This window comes from Spironucleus salmonicida, chromosome 3 (genome assembly GCF_000497125.1).
Source record: "Spironucleus salmonicida strain ATCC 50377 chromosome 3, whole genome shotgun sequence".
Lineage (NCBI taxonomy): Eukaryota > Fornicata > Diplomonadida > Hexamitidae > Spironucleus > Spironucleus salmonicida.
Window position 1 is genome coordinate 1,058,277 of NC_090598.1, and position 17,454 is coordinate 1,075,730.

Consider the following 17,454-nt stretch of genomic DNA (forward strand, 5'->3'; position numbering starts at 1 on the left):
TTAATTTTCATTATTACTACTAAAATGAAAATTTTAGATTTCGGATTAAATGCTAATACGATAAATACTGTAAAATACCAATCAGCTAAATCACACATAAACATCAGCATTTATAGTACTTCTTCAGCTGACTGTACTCCTCGTATTCTTCCCTACCAAAGACGCAAAAAACTACTTCCCCTTCGAACTCGCTTCTCAGGACTGTTTGAAATGCAATTTCGGCAGCTTCCGTAAGCGGGAACTGATATATCCCGCACGATAAGCACGGAAAGCTTACAGATCTTATTTTAAGCTTTTTGCACATCTAAATGACATTGTTGTAGCAGCTGGTAAGGATTTACGATCTGTTTTCGTTATCTCGCGTGCGACAGTCAGGACCCACTGTGTGAATAATAAACTCCTGGGCCAGGTTGAAGGCTGGTGTAGCTACTGCTGATCCTGACTCGCAGAATCCTATTTGTTCGGTAGCGATCTAGAGGTCTGGACCTGCAGCTTTATAGATCGCGCCACAGACACCACCTCCTGGGTAAAGCTACTTGTTTGCTGCGTTAACTATGGCTTAAGTATGCTGTTATGTTATTGAATCTTTTGATAACGAGATTTTAAGTTTCGAGGAAAATGGAATTGGTTGATTCATTAATAATAGGAAAGAGTAATATATTAATATTATATAACATTAATTATGTAAGTTAGAATAAACGAAATGTAACTTACTTTAAGTAAAATTCATTATCAGCATACGTTTATAAAGATACTGATATTGAAAAATATTTCTACTATTAAATAATATATAAATTTAATATATTATATTTTCCTTTATGAATTACTTATTTGAGTATTTATATACAATATAGTTAAATAATTACTTTCTGATCAATGGATAATAATACCTATGATGACCCAAATAGGTATCTTTTAGCAATAGCGTAATATGTTTCGAAGATTCATACTAGTTTACCGTCAGTTTAACTATTAATGTCCAACCATAGTCTACTACATTAATATGTTTAGTCAATTAAGGTTGATTGGCATAAAATCGCATAGGATCTTTAAATTAATAGAAATAAAATATACCACTGGTACTATGAGACATATCTAAGACACGTTACACAAGATAAAATAGAGAAAGAAGATAAGGCAGAAATGACTCAACTAATTGTTGAAGCAATTATTTCGCGACGAATTCTTGACCCTACGTTTTAATAATAATTAAAAAGTGAAGTATTTGGTGATAGAAAAGTTCATCGCGCTGACTTTTCTATGACGTATAATAATATAATAAGAACCAAAGTGGTTAAAGAGATGATTTAAAAACATAATTTACAGCTTCCTGGAAAGAGAACGGGTTAGTCAAACTTCTAATCACGAGCAATTTCGCCAGGCCAATCTTTCATTGCTGATGTAGTTCCAGTTCCGGCATAGAGCTATATGGTTTCACCGCCATAGTTTCCAAACATTATCATTCCCAATATACCGATATAACAATAAAATCAGCAATTTGCAGCATTTAACGAAAGATACAAATTTGAACCATTCAAAGACGAGGAAGTGCAATATTTTTTAAATAATTGCCCTAGTCCGCAGTTGGAGACTAGGGACCTAAGCATTGAACCGTAAAGCTTTGAATTTATGACCTTTCAAGACGAGGCCAATAACTTTCCTTGGGACCAACTTACTTACAAGCTCGAAGTTCTCAAAAAGTGAGTTTTATTGAATATGCATTATTATACGTTATATATCAATATTTCCTAAAAATACAAATTTTATGTTCGACCAGACGCGCTACGACCGCACCCTCCCGAAGTCCATAAACGACCGCAGACGCCAGGAAACTCATTTTCTATCCTACGAAGCCTACATCTCGACGCAGGAGTTCAACGCGCTGCGGGCGCGAAAGCTGTCGAAACCGGCGCCGAAAGCGCGCGCCGTTTCGCAGGCCGAGCTGGGGCTCCGAATTCGGTCCCGCGAGGCCGCGAATCGCGCCCTGCTGCGCCGCCTCTTCGACGCGGAGCTCGCGGGCTACGACGCGGCGCTGGCCGCCCTGGCGCCTTCTGAGGACCAGATTTTGGCCGAAAACGAGCTCCGCGCGGCCGGAATTCGCGCGGATAAAAACGCCGAAACGCGTCATTTCTGCGCCCAGAAACGCGCGCAGCAGCTAGAAAACAACTGCGACGAACTGAGAATCCTGAAGCACGAAATGCACGCCAAGGCATCACGGCTCACGCTGGACTACCAGGTTCAGGCAAAAAAGGAGCGGAACGAAAAGGAGCGGAAAATCGAATTGTAAGTCGATTTGATGGTCGTCGCGGATCACCGAAAATTCGTTTCTGAGCAGCAGGCGAATTTTGCTCTCAAAAAGTGCGAAATTCAGCGCAAAAAGTGCGAAATTGAAGCGGAAATCGACCTTAAGAGCCAGCTGAGAGTCCGCCAGCAGGCAGAGCGGCTGATCGAGGCCCAGAAAGCGCAGGAGCTGAACGCGCAGCGGAAGGTGTTGGATCAGCTCGAAAATGACGTAATTTTCGAGTAAAAAATGGCAAATCGCAAGAATTTGGAGTGTTTAATCGCCGTAGAAAACGCAAAAAAAGCCGTAGAAAACGCGAATTAAATCGTCGAAGAACGGACTCAAAACGACGAAATTAACGCCGAAATTCGCTAGTAGGCGCTCGAAAATTTAGCGCAAAAAGAGCTCCTGCGCGACTAATAAGCCGTATACTGCGAGCTCGTGAACTACCGAAAAGAAGTGGTGCGGAAAGAAAATTTAGTTATAGATAATATATATTATTAATAAATTAAAAATGGAGTGGGAGCGGAAAATCTGCGAAACGAAAACGAGCGCGCGCGTGACCGGAAAATCAGCCAAATTTGTTTTGAGTACAACAAAGGAGTGGAAAATCGAAATTAAAGTGAAATCTAGCAAAATTAATAACAGAAACTCCTAGAAAATTAATAACACCTCCAGGACCTCCAAATTCTCGAGGAGGAGCGGCTCATAAACTACCAAAAACAAGTCGACCAGCAGCTCGAATACGTCACTTTCCTGAACTTCTAAGAAACTGAGGCCGCCGCAAAAGCGAATTCGCTGCGCCGCGAGGACGAAAAAATACTCGAATTTCAGCAGAAAAAACTCGATTTTGAGGCCGTTTAGCAGTAGAATTTCGCTGAGAAACTCCGTAAGAACATCTCGGAAATTGTGCACAACTTCGCTCCACCGGAAACGAAGCGGGGAGCGCTAAAACGGCGCCAGTGGTACAACGTGTGACGTCCTGTGCTCACTCCATGCGCCATTCCCACTCGTCCAGCCACTCGTCGTAGAGGTCACGTTTTCCGGCCGTTTTTAGCGGCCGCGTGACCGTAAAAACAGGGTATTCGTACACTACAACATCCGCCAAAAGTCCGGACAAATTTTCCTGCAAATCGACTTCCAGGGCGTTGAATTTGCAGCCGTCGAGTTTCAGGAACATTTCGGTGTAGGAAGCGCTGTACTGCGCGTTGAAATCGGCCAAAATGCGCCCCGCGGGGTCGTCCCAGCGCAGCGCTGAGCGCATTGCCGTTCTGCCGTCGAGCAGCTCGCAAAAAATCGTTTCCGGCGTCGAGAGGTTTTGCGAGGCCTTCTGCGACTGATTCGGCAGGAAAACGACGCGCGACGAGCGCTCGTCGTAGGCCTTGTAGAGCAGTTTTTGCGTTTTCGTGTACGCCTTGTACGGGGCGAGGCGCTTCAACATTTTCAGGCTGGATTGCGTTTTCTCGGTCAGGCAAGCGATTTTCTGGACGTCTGACTTCAAATTGGCCGTTGTGTAGTCTTTCATGTCCACGTGGTCGGAAAACTCGCCGTCGCAGTCTGCAACTTCCTTGTGCAGAACGCAGCATTCTAGGCTGCAGGAGCAGGTCTGGCACGATGGGCAGGTGTATATCGACTTCTTCTTGCACTTCCAGCAGCGAAATCTAGGCAGAGAAAGCATTCGGAAGGGAAAAATGAATATAACGATTTTTAATATATAATAATTATAATAGTCATTTTTTGTAGTTTGCTGTCGATTTTCAGCGAAAAAACATCATTTTCAGACGCACGGGCCTTTGCCCTCCACGGCCGTGCATATAAGCTCGTACTGTACCTGGCTGACCTGTCGTGCCTTCGCGCAAACTTACAGGACCTCTTCCTCGCAATTTTGGGAGTATTTCGTGCCCAGGAACTCCAATATTAGCCGCCGGTCTATGTAGCCGTCGAAGTCGTAGTCCAGCCAGCAGAATTCGCTGGCGGTATCGGAAACCGCCCGAAAAACGACGTAGGCGATCCCCAGAAAGTCCTTCTCGTTCAGCTCTACGTTTTCGGATAGTTTGTGGAACTGTTGCTCGATCTGTGCCGGCTGGACGGAAAGAAAGTGTGCGAGCCGCGACGCCGCCTTATGGAGCGACAACGTGGACGTCGTTAGGCGGCGGAACTGAAAGCGGAAAAGTTCCAGCGGGAAGCGCGGTGGTTCCGGTGTGGACAGTTGCGAAATTTTGGTCTGAAGCTCCGTCACGTCAACGAAGCAAGACTGGATGTTGCCCATTCTGGAAGAAAAATGGTGGGGATATTATTATATAAGAAAATTTTTTATATTTATTTGGTGAGGTGGATGTGATATGAAGGGAACTGAAATAGAAAAATTTTGTATCTAAACCTAGTAAAATACAAATACATATATAATAAATCACTTAAAATTTTACATGTAGATCAGTTACTTTGAAGCAAAAATAGTTGTTTTCTAGCTCAGGATTTCTAGTAACTTTTAATGGTGTTCTTATGCGTACTTCATTCTTATGTTAACTTGATCAAAGTTAAAAACTGCGGAGGAGTATATCCCTTTTTTATATTTCAAGATATCTTACTGAGAGCCTAGCTATTAACTTATCTCTACTATTTATATATTTAGTTAAACTTATACTTCTTAAATTTTAGTCTTAAGATAATTTAGTTAGGCTTCTTACTAACATAAAGATTCTGAATGCTCAATTAATGAAGAGCTTAACATTATATATTTAACAATATTGTATGTATAATAATTTGATTTATTTATATTTTAAAAAGCAGTAGTATATCTACCCTATAATATTATATCTATATAATTATGTATATTTTTTATTAAAAGCTATATATTTTATAACATATAATATAGTATACTATACTGGTCCATTTCATTTTAAATCATGGATCCTTTTGATATATTCGATGCAGCGCCTTAAGACACTGGTGAAACTAACACTTATCCTAACGATTAAACATAGTAATAAGATTATGATGTTTTTGGCTAAGAATAGCAAGACTTAAATTAAGAAGAGTATTAATAATAGCAAGAATAATAGGAACCTACTCCAGAATAACCAACTGAAGAAGTTAAGGAAGTCTTATAAGAAGAAGAATAAGTTGTTGTCGATGAGCCTTAAGAAGAGGATAAGATAGATGTATAAGTTGCTGAATCTGTTGAATCTAAATAATCAACTGATGAGCATATCTCAAATAATACTCCCAATGAAGCACCAACGTCGGATATCTAGTAAAATGAGTCTGAACCTAAAGTAGAAGACGAATTAGATGATATTATATAGGGAGAGGAGGCACTTAAATAGGAATCGTAACCTGCTGATTAATTAGACGATTTTTTAAATATAGAATCAACTACATAAGCAGAATAGCCGGAGGAAGATATGGAGAATTTCTTTGGAGATCAGCCAGAAGAATAATAGTCTGAAGAAGACGTTTATAACAATGGTGAATGTATTGAAGAAGAAATAGCCTCTGAAGATATCACCAATCCAACAAAAATTGCCGAAATTTAGAGAAAACACGATCTCCACTTAGAGTAATGCATAAGTTAATAATAATAGGCATCTAAAGGTCTTACTGACCAGGGAGATGAATATCGTTCTGAGTAAAAGAATAGAGAAAAGGGTAGAATAGAGGCGCTTAAAGATCAGCAAGAGGAAGAAATTAAGAGGACTACTGAATTTATGACTGGAAAAGGCAGCAAATGGCTTAAAGTTAAATAGCTTATGGGTGCACTTCCAGAAGGTAGGATTGGAGAAGTATTGAAGTTTAAATTCGAAGATGAAGAAGAACTAGAGAAACAAAAAGCTGAAGAGAGCAGTGAATCTGAAAAGGAACCCGTAAAAGCAACCAAAAATAAGAAAAAAGGTAATGTTGAACCTGAGGAGAAGAAGTGAAGCTGGGAAGGTTTTATAAACTTTTTAAATTATATCGCATAATAATGTTTAATTTTTATTTACCAATATATTAGTACATTGTTTGAGTAACATAAACCTAAATTATTTGTACTATTTATAAAGATTTTTAAGGAAAATATTATTTAGCGTCTGATATTTGATTTCTAATAAGCAGTAGTATTTATCTAGTCTACTTATCAATATCAATTTAGTACTAAAGTCACTCTCATTCCTAGAGATGCATTTTATTTCATGCTCTATTTCTATAATCCAAAACTACTAGCATCTTATTGTTGTTAAGTTTATAAAACTAACTAATAGCACACCAATATTTTACTATTTCACACTTACATTTATTGACTTAAAAGTATATAATAGAAATATTATATTATGTAGTAATGTTACTAAACTAACCTAATTCTCGAAATTAACTAGATATCTCAATAAAGTTAATTTTTTTCAAAGTTAATAAACAAAATTTTATTCAAAATTATTAGCTAATTCTTTCTAAAATTAAAAAGTATATCAAAAATATTTTTTAATTTCTTGGTATAACATTAACATCTCTCACAATTTACTATAATGAATAGTCCCAATTCATTAACTATAAAATTAAATAATCAATACGTATAGAAATTTAATATAATTGTAAGATTAATTATTTATAGATTCTATTTTCGATTAGTTGGTAAGTAATAAATTTTTAATACTCATTCATATTTAACTAAAATCTATGTTATAGCCACAATAATTAATTTTTAATTATAAATATAAAATATAATATATTTAGATAATTCTGAATAATCATAAAAATTTAAAATGATTTTATAAAAAATAATTCTTTTAAATTATATTATCCAAAATCTATAACTAATAATACCTTTAAAATACTAAATATTTATTAGGTTACATTACAAAAAAAACTAAAACCATGATCATTATTTACTCAGATTTTAATAACTCTTACATATTCCAAAATGTACTTGATAATCATTGCTTTTTATAGTGCTGTTTCTGGTATGGACTGTTATTCATAGAGTTCACAGTTGAACCTTTTCGCAGACTATCTCGAAATTAATCTTAGAAAACATCCTGGTACAAAATGTAACTTTCCATCTGGTGTGATGGTACAGCTACAATTTCCAGATCCTACCTTGAATATAGCATAAATTTTTACAGATTTCATCTACGAAAATACCACTTCTTTGATCATTCGCTGTGGAGCTAAATGTGCGAAATATGATGAAATAATTTCAAGTACAGTTCTAATCGACTCTCCGGAATTGACAACAGTTTTCAGTATTGGTAGTGTCCTAAATGTGCGGAAAAACAAGGAAAATAACGTATAAGATGTCCATTTAACAGTATCTGGAGATCAGATCTGCGTGATCATAAATAAGGAAAATGTAGCCAAGGACCTCACTGCAAAATAGGTCTAATTAATTATACACTCAGACCGAGAGACTAAACTTATATTTGATACTCCTGTTGAAAAGTATGAAAAGGATTAAACATCTTTCTGCTACACTGGCAAGTTCTAGGTCCCGTTCGTGGATATGGCAGTTTTGACGATAAATGGAAAGGAAAAAGGCATTACGGTTTCATAAAATTACACAACTTTTGATATAAAAGTTTTAAATTAACCCGATATTTTCACAGATCTAGGCACAATTGTTTTCTCGTCGTATCTTTCACTTGGATTTGGAAGGAATAAAGATAAACTAAAAACTTTTGTAGACTCAGCAGACTTCTCGAAGGCTAGTTTTGATGCTAAAATTAGGATTGATGATAAATTTTATTACATTTCAGGAATTTTTACTAAAGTACTATTTGAGAGTAATGGAAATATAGTATGTGCCTTAACTAACAACGAAGAGGAATGTAATCGGATTCTAACATTAGTTTAATAGCTACCAGCTTAAGAACAGTTTATAGTGTTCTATTTTTAAGTCGACACGTAGTTAATTATCTAAGAGGTGACAACTTTCAGGCCTTCGTGTTTTACTGATATGGAAATTATAATTTTTAGCGATAATATAGAATTTGATTTTCAAAAAATCACGCAATAATGCCTTCTAGAATTAAATAAAGACTATACATTTAAACTAGGATATTTTGATAGTCCATAAAATTTTGCAATAGGGTCTGTTATTATTAAGACGGTTTTTGAATTTTAATAAAAATTTGATAATACAAAAGGTTAAATTATCGAAAATATAAATTAAAGTCAACAAGATGTCCTTTAAATATTAAGGACTCAATAATACGTACTTTTTTATGTTTTTAATGAAAACGAAGAATTTTTGGACTAAATTATTTCTCGTTCAGTTGGAGTTCATTTAAGACTTTAACTAGTTTTTTACTGTTCTATCTCAGTATTATTCAGTGGTTTAATAACCGTAACGATGTTTTTAGTTAGTATACATCCACGCCCTTAAAGGATAAACCACAAAAAGCTTAAAATGACTTAGGAGGAAATTTGAAGTTTATTATTATTCTGCATCATTCTCGTGTGGTAATAATTATATACTTAAGATTTATGACGTAGTGATAATATGTATATTACTATAATAAGACTAATTAAAGATAAAACCAATAAACAATATTCTAACAATAAGTTAAATGATAAAAGATTTTGTATATAATAATAAAAGTATCTTTTATATTAATTAAATAGTTAGTAATTTAAAATAAAACATATACTTTAAAAATGTAGGTTTAACTTTCATTTTTTTATAGATAAATATTTTTCATATACGTTATGATAAAAAACAAAATTGTATATAATTTTCAAGTTTATCTTTATAATTAAGAAATTATCTAATCATTAATATCTAGTATTTAAGTTGAAGATCTATTTATTTATACGATAATTCGAATATTTATTATTTTAATAAAATAAACATCCGTTTCATACTTATTCATTTAATCAGTAAATATCAAAAAAATAATATTAATTATACCTTAAATTTAAAAAGATAATAACAATAAATTAGATTTATTCATCTATACTATATTAATTACTTAATCATAGTATTTATTCGAATTCTAGAGAAGTATAAAGTCACAATTAGTATGTTATATAGATACAAAATTTTAATATTGTTGAGATTAATCTATATAAGTTATGTATTTCTTTTACAATTTATTTGTTTTGTATATAAATATCATAATGGACATAAAATTTCTTTCACTTTAGGATCTCGTAGTATGAATATAAGTTACAGAATGATAAAAAAGTTTGATATTTCATTTTTTTAAGACAATGTTCTAAAATTGTAGCTGGAATAAAACGCTAAAATTATTTATTAACATATTCATTAAAATATTACTTCAATAATATTGATACTAATTAAGGAGGTATTATGCTGATTATGAAAAATATTACATTATAATTTTTAAAGTTGATATTATTATTTCATCAAATAACTATTAAAATTTACTTTAAATTAAACAAATTTACTGAAATCTGTCAATCCGGCTGCTGACTATGATAATAAGATATCTATGAATTTTAAAAATCAGTATAATTTATTACTAGTCTTTAAATAATACTTTATTTTTGTATAATATATTATTTTTAATAATTTATATATATTAAAGTAAAGTAAATGAAAAATGAAATCCTGTTATTTAAATAGTTACATGACAACTTAATAAATAGCTTCTAATAATTTACCAAATGCTGTGAGTAGATATACTGAGGCTAATTTTCTAATATAAACAAGGTAAATATATCAAATACTATTTGTAGGTAGTGTCGAACAATGATTTAATTGGTGATTCTATCAATATTAAGGGTAGGATAATTAATCTTACTGATTATTTCTTTAATGTAGTTTGAAATAGTGAAAATATCATTAACTATCATAAAGATTAAGCTGGAAGCATCATAGATCTAACCATTAGCAATATTGTTCATATACAGATATAAAAAGATGCTGTTAATATTAATTATTTGAATATATAATTTGTAAATTATAATCTATGGATTCTTGCTAATATTATTAAATTAAATATACAGCAATCATAAATATCTAATTTTAATTGCGATCACATACTCCTATCAAGTATTACGGATATATTTATTCATAAAGATATTACTGATAGTTCAGTTAACTTCTTCTTAATCTAATCAATAAATATAGTTGCCTATTAAATTTTTATATTTGTGGAAATCAATAATATTATTATGCTCATAATACCATTATTGATTCTGATTAATATGGTGACTCAGATAGTGTTTATAATGATACTTTGATAGTTTAAAATTTTTAATAAACAATTCTAGCAGATACACTAGAAACTTTCTACATTGAAAATGTTAAATGCTCACTAAGTATTAACTAGGCTATTGTTGAAATAAATGTAAAGCAAATGGAAGTATTAAATTTTTCATGAGGAAATTAAGTTTTTCTAAATTTGAGAGAAATATTTATTTAAGATGGAATTCTGCCTCTAGCAACGTAATCACCATCATAAGCTCAACTTTAGTGTATCAGTAATTATTACCCCTTGCGATTAGCCTGCCTTAGCGGCAAAACAGTCCAATTTCCCTTCTATTGCCAATCAGCGCTAGCAACAATTAGAACTCAGAACCGCTAGAGCACGGTTCCACACAATATTACAGCCTGTATCTAGGCTATTTTGCATGCAATCGTGCACGTTCTGCACCAGTGCCAATAGGGTGAACTCTGCGCCGGTAGGTGCGTTACATACGCAATTTTTGGCCCTATTCATAGCGTTTGCTTTGCCGTTATTGGGTTGGCTGATGGCTTAGCTATTAAGGGTAGATTTTAGCAGTTTTATGCCAGTTCAATCTACGTTTGAGTTGTTTATAGGCCAGTTCTGGGTTCCGGCCATTTTCCTCGTATCTTTATCAGTATCAGCATGGCTGCCAGTATTCGCTTAAGATGGGCTGGGAGTCTTGTTGGGCCGATTTTGATTAATTCTTACCGCTCAAAATTACTTTTATACCAGCTCCAAACTATCTGTAAAGTCTATTGAAGCAGTGCTAGGCTGATTTCCAAGAATGTTTAAACTAGGTTTAGGTGCAGAATAAAGGAACTTTGGTCCGTTCTAGAAAGGTTCTATGACAGTTGAAATCATTTCTGGAGTAGAAATAAACCAGATTTAATCTATATAATGTTCCAATCTCCATAAAGTAAATTTTGCCCACAAAAAAAGTGATATACTTTTAAAAAATCACAAAATTTTATTGATTTTCGTTTTTAAACGTGCAAAAACGCTAGTTTCTCCACAACTAGAGGTAATGCAGCACGTCGCGGGGACAATTTCATTCAGAACTAAAATGTTCTCAGGCGAGAAAATTGTCTATTAAGGGCTGCAATCGCCGTTTGGAAGTTTAAGTTAACTGTCCAAGAATGTAGTTATTGAGTTTAGTTTTGGAAAACTAATATAGCGTGGCAGAGGGCTTAACATACTAGTTAGGTACTTTATTTCTAGGATTCGAAATTTGGAAATGTAAAACTGATAGTCATTATATAATATTAGTATTAGTATTTAAATGAACAAACAAAATAGTTTGAGTATTTAGGCAAACAAGAATGAGGAATGGCAGCCCGATGGTGAAGCATAAGCTATGTTATGTTAATAGGAGAATTACGCTTAGTTGGAGTTTGAGAGCAGCGAAAGTTGTAGTGAGAATTCTGATAAAATGGTTCTTAGTAATGGTAAAAATATAAATTCTACTAAGATCGATTCAAATATGGGTGAAATATCTACTTTTATGTAAGATATCGTTATAGATAATGAAAATGATCTTACCTATCATGAAGATTAACTTCGCAGCATCCTAAATCTAACTATTAGGAATAGTGTTTATGTGTAAATATAAAAAGATGCAGATAGGATTCAACATCTTACCATCATAAATGCAATCTGTGAAATCGAAATTCACCAAAGTATCATTTCACTGATTATACAAAATTCTTAAGTAACAGTATTACATTGCAGGCACGATTGTCTTCCGCATATGAAAGAAATTATCATTTATAACAGCATTAAATAAGAAATATCACAAGTATTTTGTGAAATTATAAAAAAATGTGTTAATCTGGAAAAATTATCAATATAAAACAACTAAATTTTACATTTAGATCTATCAGAACTTCACATCCCATAGTCTTTAAATATTTTAGTAATTTCTTAAATAACTGTTGAGTAACTATTCTTAGCTAAAAATTTGAATCTTAAATAACTAAAATTAAACAATGTAAGAACTTTTGACAACTAAATACTCATATTTTAATAATTGATAAAACTACGATCAATAACAAATCTATATATTAGTTCTGAAAATATTTTTATTTACTAAATTGTTAACTCGATACTGTTATATCTTAAATCATTTATCATCAGAGAAGGCCTAGATTTTTATCTGAATATAAACATTAACTAACTATACGCTTAACGTGGTAAAACTACTTATACTTTAAACTTTAGTAAAGGCTAATTCATCACATCTGCTACTTATCTTGACTTAATTACAGAAGTTACCTTACCGAAATAGCTATTAGACTTTATTTTCCCAAAAAAATAGGCGTTTTTGCTCAATGAATTATTCGGCGAATTTTAAAAACTAGCCGATTGAATTAGCTCACATTACAAGTAAAAACAATCATATTAAGCCAATAACAGCATTATAACCTGCGAAAATCGATCCCTAAAATAACGTAATTTCACACCCAAAATCGACTAAAAACTCACCATGTAAATTTTTACATTCCACAAATCATTCTAAGAGCTGAACTAGCAAACCCTTATCAGCCCAATCGCTCTTAGCATCTTTTTCACATATTATTGCTAAAACGGTTTATTCGTAGAATCGTTCTGAATATGTTGTATGTATATATATATATATATATATATATACAAAATTTCACTTCAGCGCAGTCCAATTTTCGACCAATTAAGTGCCATTGTCATGACCAGCGCGTTGCTCTTTCAGGCGTTCTTTTCCGGCGCCGACAGCGCTACCAAAGAGCGTTTCCTGCGCGAATTGTCGAGAAACTATCTCCTTTCCACGAAATTTTAGAAAATTTTATATCGGAATTGGCGCGCGAATGAGTTTAAATTGCTGCAAAATTCGCTATTTGGCGATAATTTTTAGCTAAAACGCGCAAAAAGCCTTTCGTTCTGATCGATTTTCCAGTTTCAAATAAGCATTTTCTAGCTACAGAAATTCTGCGTAACTAGTACATATGCTAATCAAAATTCGTTATATCACCACTCCTTTACTCCCTAATTTAATCCAGTCACTTCATTAGCATAATCCCTACGCAATTTTTGAACAAATTTTTGAGCAAATCTCGGACGATCAAGTACATGTCATTATTATTTAATTCCTGAACGTATTTTTCCAAAAACGAAAATTCTACGAGAATTCGCTCATTCGAAATCGAGCAATCTGCGCCGGCGCAGCGTCGTTTTGAGCCCTCAAAGATCATCCCAAAAAGCTGATTTTTGCACTCGGAAAAGCGCGTTCTGGCGGCGCGCAAAACGGCTTCCGAGCTGTCCTCGAACGTCATTTTGACGCGAATTTGGCGCATAATTTCAGCCTCCACCGGCTGGCACGTCGTTTTCACGACTTTCAGCCGCTTTTCAAATACAAATTGATTTTCCACTCCTTCTGTCAAAAATTTTTCTAATACGTTGATTTTCACGCCTGTGCACTCAGATTCCTCCTAGGACACGTCTGTGACGAGATCCCAGATGTCAATTTCATCCTCAAAATACTCGACGAACTGCGTCAAATACGACGAATAATGGCCGTAAATCGGCCTGTAGACGTCAGATTCGACGTGGAAAACGCGCACTTTCGGCGCTGCGAATGCCTTGAATTGGTGCGGCAGATTCCTGGTCTCCAGCGCGCAAATCGACTCCTGCGCGACCTCCGCAAGCAGCCGAATCTGCTTCTAATCGGCCAGGCAGTACATCGCGCGGCCGAATCCGACCGCCGTTGGCACGCGCAGGCCGCCGGAGACGCATATTAGCTCCAAATCGACCGCTACGGCGGCGTCGCACGCGCCCCAGTTTTTCTGGATTTTGAGCAACTCCAGACGCTATTTCCGCACCGCAGCGAGCGCTCCCAGCTGCTCCAGCAGCACCTCCACGACGTCGTCGCAGTCGCCCTGCAGGAACTGCTCGAAGGCGTATTCCGCTGGCGGCGCCTCGCGGTTTATGAAGATTTTCGGGCACTTTACCATCAGCGGAATCTGGTTCACGGGGCCGACGCGGAGGCTCGTGCCGGCGACGATGAGCAGGTCCGGCGCCAGCTAGCTGATTTGCTGCGGGGTGATGTTCACGTTCTCGCCGAAAAAGACGATTCCGGGCTTCACGACGCCGCCGCAGACGCAGAAACTGACGGCGTCGTCGACGGCGGCCGCTTTTATGTTTATTGTCGGGAAACTTCGCCCGCAGGAAACGCATTTCGCTGGCGACATGAAGCTCCCGTGCACCGGATTTGCCACCGCGCCGGCCTGAATTTCCAGGTCGTCGATGTTTTGCGTCAGGATTTGCGTCTGCTTCGTCTTCTGCAGGTACGCGAAAAACGCGTGCGTGACGGTGTGCTGGAACTCGGTGGAAGGAAAAATCGACTTTGAGAGGTGGAAAAACGGGCGCGGCCTCTTCGGGAAGTAGGCGATGTCAAAAATCGAGGTCGGGGTCGGCAGTTTGTAGTGGGCAAGCTGATCGTAAATTCCGGTTTTCGGGGACCGAAAATCAGGAATTCCGGCTGAAACGGAGATTCCTGCTCCTGCTAGGATCAGTATGGAGCTTGCATCCCGAATCAGCTGAACGGAGTCTTCTATGGACATTTGTGGAGTGAGAAAATTAATGTATATAATAGTATAATAATGAATTATTAAACTTCAATTCTCTAGAAAAATTCGCAACGAGAGCGCATCAGCTAACGATTCACGACCCTTTGAGAATTTGTAGGTCTACTTAGCCAAATTTTCACGGAAGTTCATCAAGTGAACAAGCCCCTCACATCGCATTCTGCGCCATCGTCCCCAGGCTCAGATAGCGCTGTAGTGCCTCGCGTAGCTCCCTATTCTCGCGCTCGAGCAGACTCTGTTCTTTCTGTAGCGCTAGTCGATCGATTGTTGCGTTGCTGAGCTTCTTGTGGACGTGGTTCAACTCCTTAACGGCATCGATGATCTCCACCTCCGCCTCAATCTGCTGATTCGGGTCGATTTCACCCGGTTTCACAGCGCTGCGCAGCGTTTCTTGCCGCGAATGCATTTCGGCAGCCTCACGCTCAATCTCGCGCCGCTGCTCCACATCGAGGCGCTCGACCTCGTTAACGCGCTCTGCTTCGGTCTCCAGGCGCCCGCAGAGCTCTGAAAGCCGAATTATACGGTCAGCTTGCTCCTTCAGCGCCTGAATTTTGTCCTCCGCTTCATGAGCTGCGCTGACAAGCGTCTTCATGCGCTCCTGCTCACCGTTACGGTAGCGATTCAGCTTGCCCTTGAGCTCCGAGAACTCCTTGTAGCACTCCTCTTTTTCCTGTAAAAGCAGCAGGTTTTTTCCCTTAAACTCCTCGCTTGTGGACTGGATTTTTGCGCGCCAGTGGATCAGAAGCTTGCTCAGACGCTCGATCCGGGCCTTCTGGCGCTCGATCGCGTGCGACGACTGCTGGTCCTTGAGGAGCAGAATCTTGAACTGGTGCTGCTTCGTCTCCGTCTGCAACTTATAATTTTCGTGCGACTCGAGAAGATGGCGCTCTAGCTCCGTGTTCTGCTCCTCGAGGTTGAGTTTGCAGATATTACACTGCTCCTGGTTGTAGTTCTTGGCCTCCAGGAGCCGCGCTGCGTAATTCGAGCGCAAGTTGCTTAGAAGCTGGCTCTGGACCTCCTCCGTAGCGAACTACATCTGGCCCAGTGCGGTCTTGCGGATGTCGTAGACGTTTTTAAGCGCCGATAGCTCCGTCTGGAACTGCTGGTCTAGGCGCGAAATGTCATTTTCTGCGTCATTTGTGAACGTCGTCATGCGATCGTTAAGCGTAAAATTTAGCTCATTGAGCGTCTGCTGGTGCGCGGAAATGGCCTTTTTACGCTGGTTTTCAGCTAGCTCCGTGTAGCGGTTCGTGAGCGACAGGAGAGCATCTTTGCGGTCGAAAGCGCGCTAGAAGTCGTTCGAGATCTCCTCGAGGAATTTGAGCATCTGCGGTCGCTTCTGCTGCTGGATTTACTGCTTGAAGAGCTGCTGGACGCGAGAACGGTTTAGCTGTGCCGCTGAGGCATCCGATGCAGCGAGAGTCTGCAGTGCGTTGCGGTGGGTCGCGAGCTGCGTTGCAACGCGCTCTTGGGCCAGCTGGCGCTTCAAATCGGGCTGTGCGGACATTGTTTGAATTATGGAGTGGATTTTTAATATACTAATATTATATATAAAACAAGATTATATATTTTAACTACAAAATTAATAGTATTATTATATATAAATTTAATAATATTAAAAAAGTCCGCTCCTATTTACCAAAAATGCTGGACTACAAAAACATGTCCCGCGCCCAGGTCCTCAGCGCAATCGCCGTGGAGGAGTTCTATGCGAATTTTTAGGACCTTCTAGTACTCTCTGCGACGCTCCTTTAGAGCCTCACGCACCTCCGCGCGCTGCGCGACGTATCCAAATCGCTATCCGCCTCCTACCTGGATATGACAACCCAAGATATTCGTCAGAGCCTCATGGAGAAGCAGTCTCTGCGTAAAATTTGCTATAAATAGCTACCCGTCGATATGGCTACTTTTGTCTCGCGCCGCGCCGAATTTGAAAAGGTCGTGGAACAGAGCCTCGCAAAATACGACCAGGAAGGGGAATGTCCAACTCCCTTCCCCGCAGACTTCATATGGACGCAGGTGTAGCCGGACTCCGTTTCTATTATCTAAGACATCGTCGCAGAGGCTCCTCCCGCGCTGCTCAAAAACTTAAAGATGCAGCTTTCTGAAAAAGGCGTGAAATGCGAGGTGATCGCCCCGTTTCTCGATGCCGCAACGCGCTCCGTTGCAGTTGCACCTACGGAAGAATTGCTAAAATCGCTCGCGGTTTGCAACGAAAAACTCGCTAAAAGTGTCAGCAGGAGCAAGGGGCTTAACGGAAGTATGACAGGTAGCATCAGGGTCAGTGGGCTGGTTGGAAAGGGCTAGGGAAAAGTGTGAGGGTTGGTTTTTGTTCAGACAGAAAGTTACGTATAATGTTTCAGTGCTGGTGCGTTTCGAAGCTGAGTTTCGT

At 37.6% G+C, this 17,454-nt stretch overlaps 12 protein-coding genes across 12 annotated transcripts; 7 read left to right on the top strand and 5 right to left on the bottom strand. All coding sequences in view use genetic code 6, as the record gives it.

Annotated features, from left to right (window-relative positions):
• Positions 1–103: 103 nt before the first annotated feature.
• On the bottom strand, positions 104–637 carry SS50377_22961 (Macro domain-containing protein; the record flags this gene model as incomplete). The annotated part of the gene is made up of 1 exon (XM_067906836.1): positions 104–637. The coding sequence occupies one exon, from the start codon at positions 635–637 to the stop codon at positions 104–106; it is 534 nt and encodes a 177-aa protein (XP_067766104.1).
• Positions 638–876: 239 nt separating this feature from the next.
• Positions 877–1,704, top strand: SS50377_22962 (uncharacterized protein; the record flags this gene model as incomplete). The annotated part of the gene is made up of 1 exon (XM_067906837.1): positions 877–1,704. The coding sequence occupies one exon, from the start codon at positions 877–879 to the stop codon at positions 1,702–1,704; it is 828 nt and encodes a 275-aa protein (XP_067766105.1).
• A 61-nt stretch (positions 1,705–1,765) lies between these two features.
• On the top strand, positions 1,766–3,259 carry SS50377_22963 (uncharacterized protein; the record flags this gene model as incomplete). The annotated part of the gene is made up of 1 exon (XM_067906838.1): positions 1,766–3,259. One exon carries the CDS (start codon positions 1,766–1,768, stop codon positions 3,257–3,259), a length of 1,494 nt encoding a protein of 497 aa, XP_067766106.1.
• Positions 3,260–3,269: 10 nt separating this feature from the next.
• SS50377_22964 (uncharacterized protein) lies at positions 3,270–3,959 on the bottom strand (the record flags this gene model as incomplete). Its single annotated transcript, XM_067906839.1, has 1 exon — positions 3,270–3,959. The coding sequence occupies one exon, from the start codon at positions 3,957–3,959 to the stop codon at positions 3,270–3,272; it is 690 nt and encodes a 229-aa protein (XP_067766107.1).
• Positions 3,960–4,058: 99 nt separating this feature from the next.
• Positions 4,059–4,550, bottom strand: SS50377_22965 (uncharacterized protein; the record flags this gene model as incomplete). The annotated part of the gene is made up of 1 exon (XM_067906840.1): positions 4,059–4,550. One exon carries the CDS (start codon positions 4,548–4,550, stop codon positions 4,059–4,061), a length of 492 nt encoding a protein of 163 aa, XP_067766108.1.
• A 637-nt stretch (positions 4,551–5,187) lies between these two features.
• Positions 5,188–6,201, top strand: SS50377_22966 (uncharacterized protein; the record flags this gene model as incomplete). The annotated part of the gene is made up of 1 exon (XM_067906841.1): positions 5,188–6,201. The coding sequence occupies one exon, from the start codon at positions 5,188–5,190 to the stop codon at positions 6,199–6,201; it is 1,014 nt and encodes a 337-aa protein (XP_067766109.1).
• A 977-nt stretch (positions 6,202–7,178) lies between these two features.
• Positions 7,179–8,684, top strand: SS50377_22967 (uncharacterized protein; the record flags this gene model as incomplete). Its single annotated transcript, XM_067906842.1, has 1 exon — positions 7,179–8,684. One exon carries the CDS (start codon positions 7,179–7,181, stop codon positions 8,682–8,684), a length of 1,506 nt encoding a protein of 501 aa, XP_067766110.1.
• A 1,961-nt stretch (positions 8,685–10,645) lies between these two features.
• SS50377_22968 (Transmembrane domain-containing protein) lies at positions 10,646–11,146 on the top strand (the record flags this gene model as incomplete). The annotated part of the gene is made up of 1 exon (XM_067906843.1): positions 10,646–11,146. One exon carries the CDS (start codon positions 10,646–10,648, stop codon positions 11,144–11,146), a length of 501 nt encoding a protein of 166 aa, XP_067766111.1.
• A 582-nt stretch (positions 11,147–11,728) lies between these two features.
• SS50377_22969 (uncharacterized protein) lies at positions 11,729–12,814 on the top strand (the record flags this gene model as incomplete). Its single annotated transcript, XM_067906844.1, has 1 exon — positions 11,729–12,814. One exon carries the CDS (start codon positions 11,729–11,731, stop codon positions 12,812–12,814), a length of 1,086 nt encoding a protein of 361 aa, XP_067766112.1.
• A 664-nt stretch (positions 12,815–13,478) lies between these two features.
• SS50377_22970 (NAD-dependent histone deacetylase Sir2) lies at positions 13,479–15,038 on the bottom strand (the record flags this gene model as incomplete). Its single annotated transcript, XM_067906845.1, has 1 exon — positions 13,479–15,038. One exon carries the CDS (start codon positions 15,036–15,038, stop codon positions 13,479–13,481), a length of 1,560 nt encoding a protein of 519 aa, XP_067766113.1.
• A 172-nt stretch (positions 15,039–15,210) lies between these two features.
• Positions 15,211–16,569, bottom strand: SS50377_22971 (uncharacterized protein; the record flags this gene model as incomplete). Its single annotated transcript, XM_067906846.1, has 1 exon — positions 15,211–16,569. One exon carries the CDS (start codon positions 16,567–16,569, stop codon positions 15,211–15,213), a length of 1,359 nt encoding a protein of 452 aa, XP_067766114.1.
• Positions 16,570–16,706: 137 nt separating this feature from the next.
• SS50377_22972 (uncharacterized protein) lies at positions 16,707–17,381 on the top strand (the record flags this gene model as incomplete). The annotated part of the gene is made up of 1 exon (XM_067906847.1): positions 16,707–17,381. One exon carries the CDS (start codon positions 16,707–16,709, stop codon positions 17,379–17,381), a length of 675 nt encoding a protein of 224 aa, XP_067766115.1.
• Between the last annotated feature and the right edge of the window lie 73 nt (positions 17,382–17,454).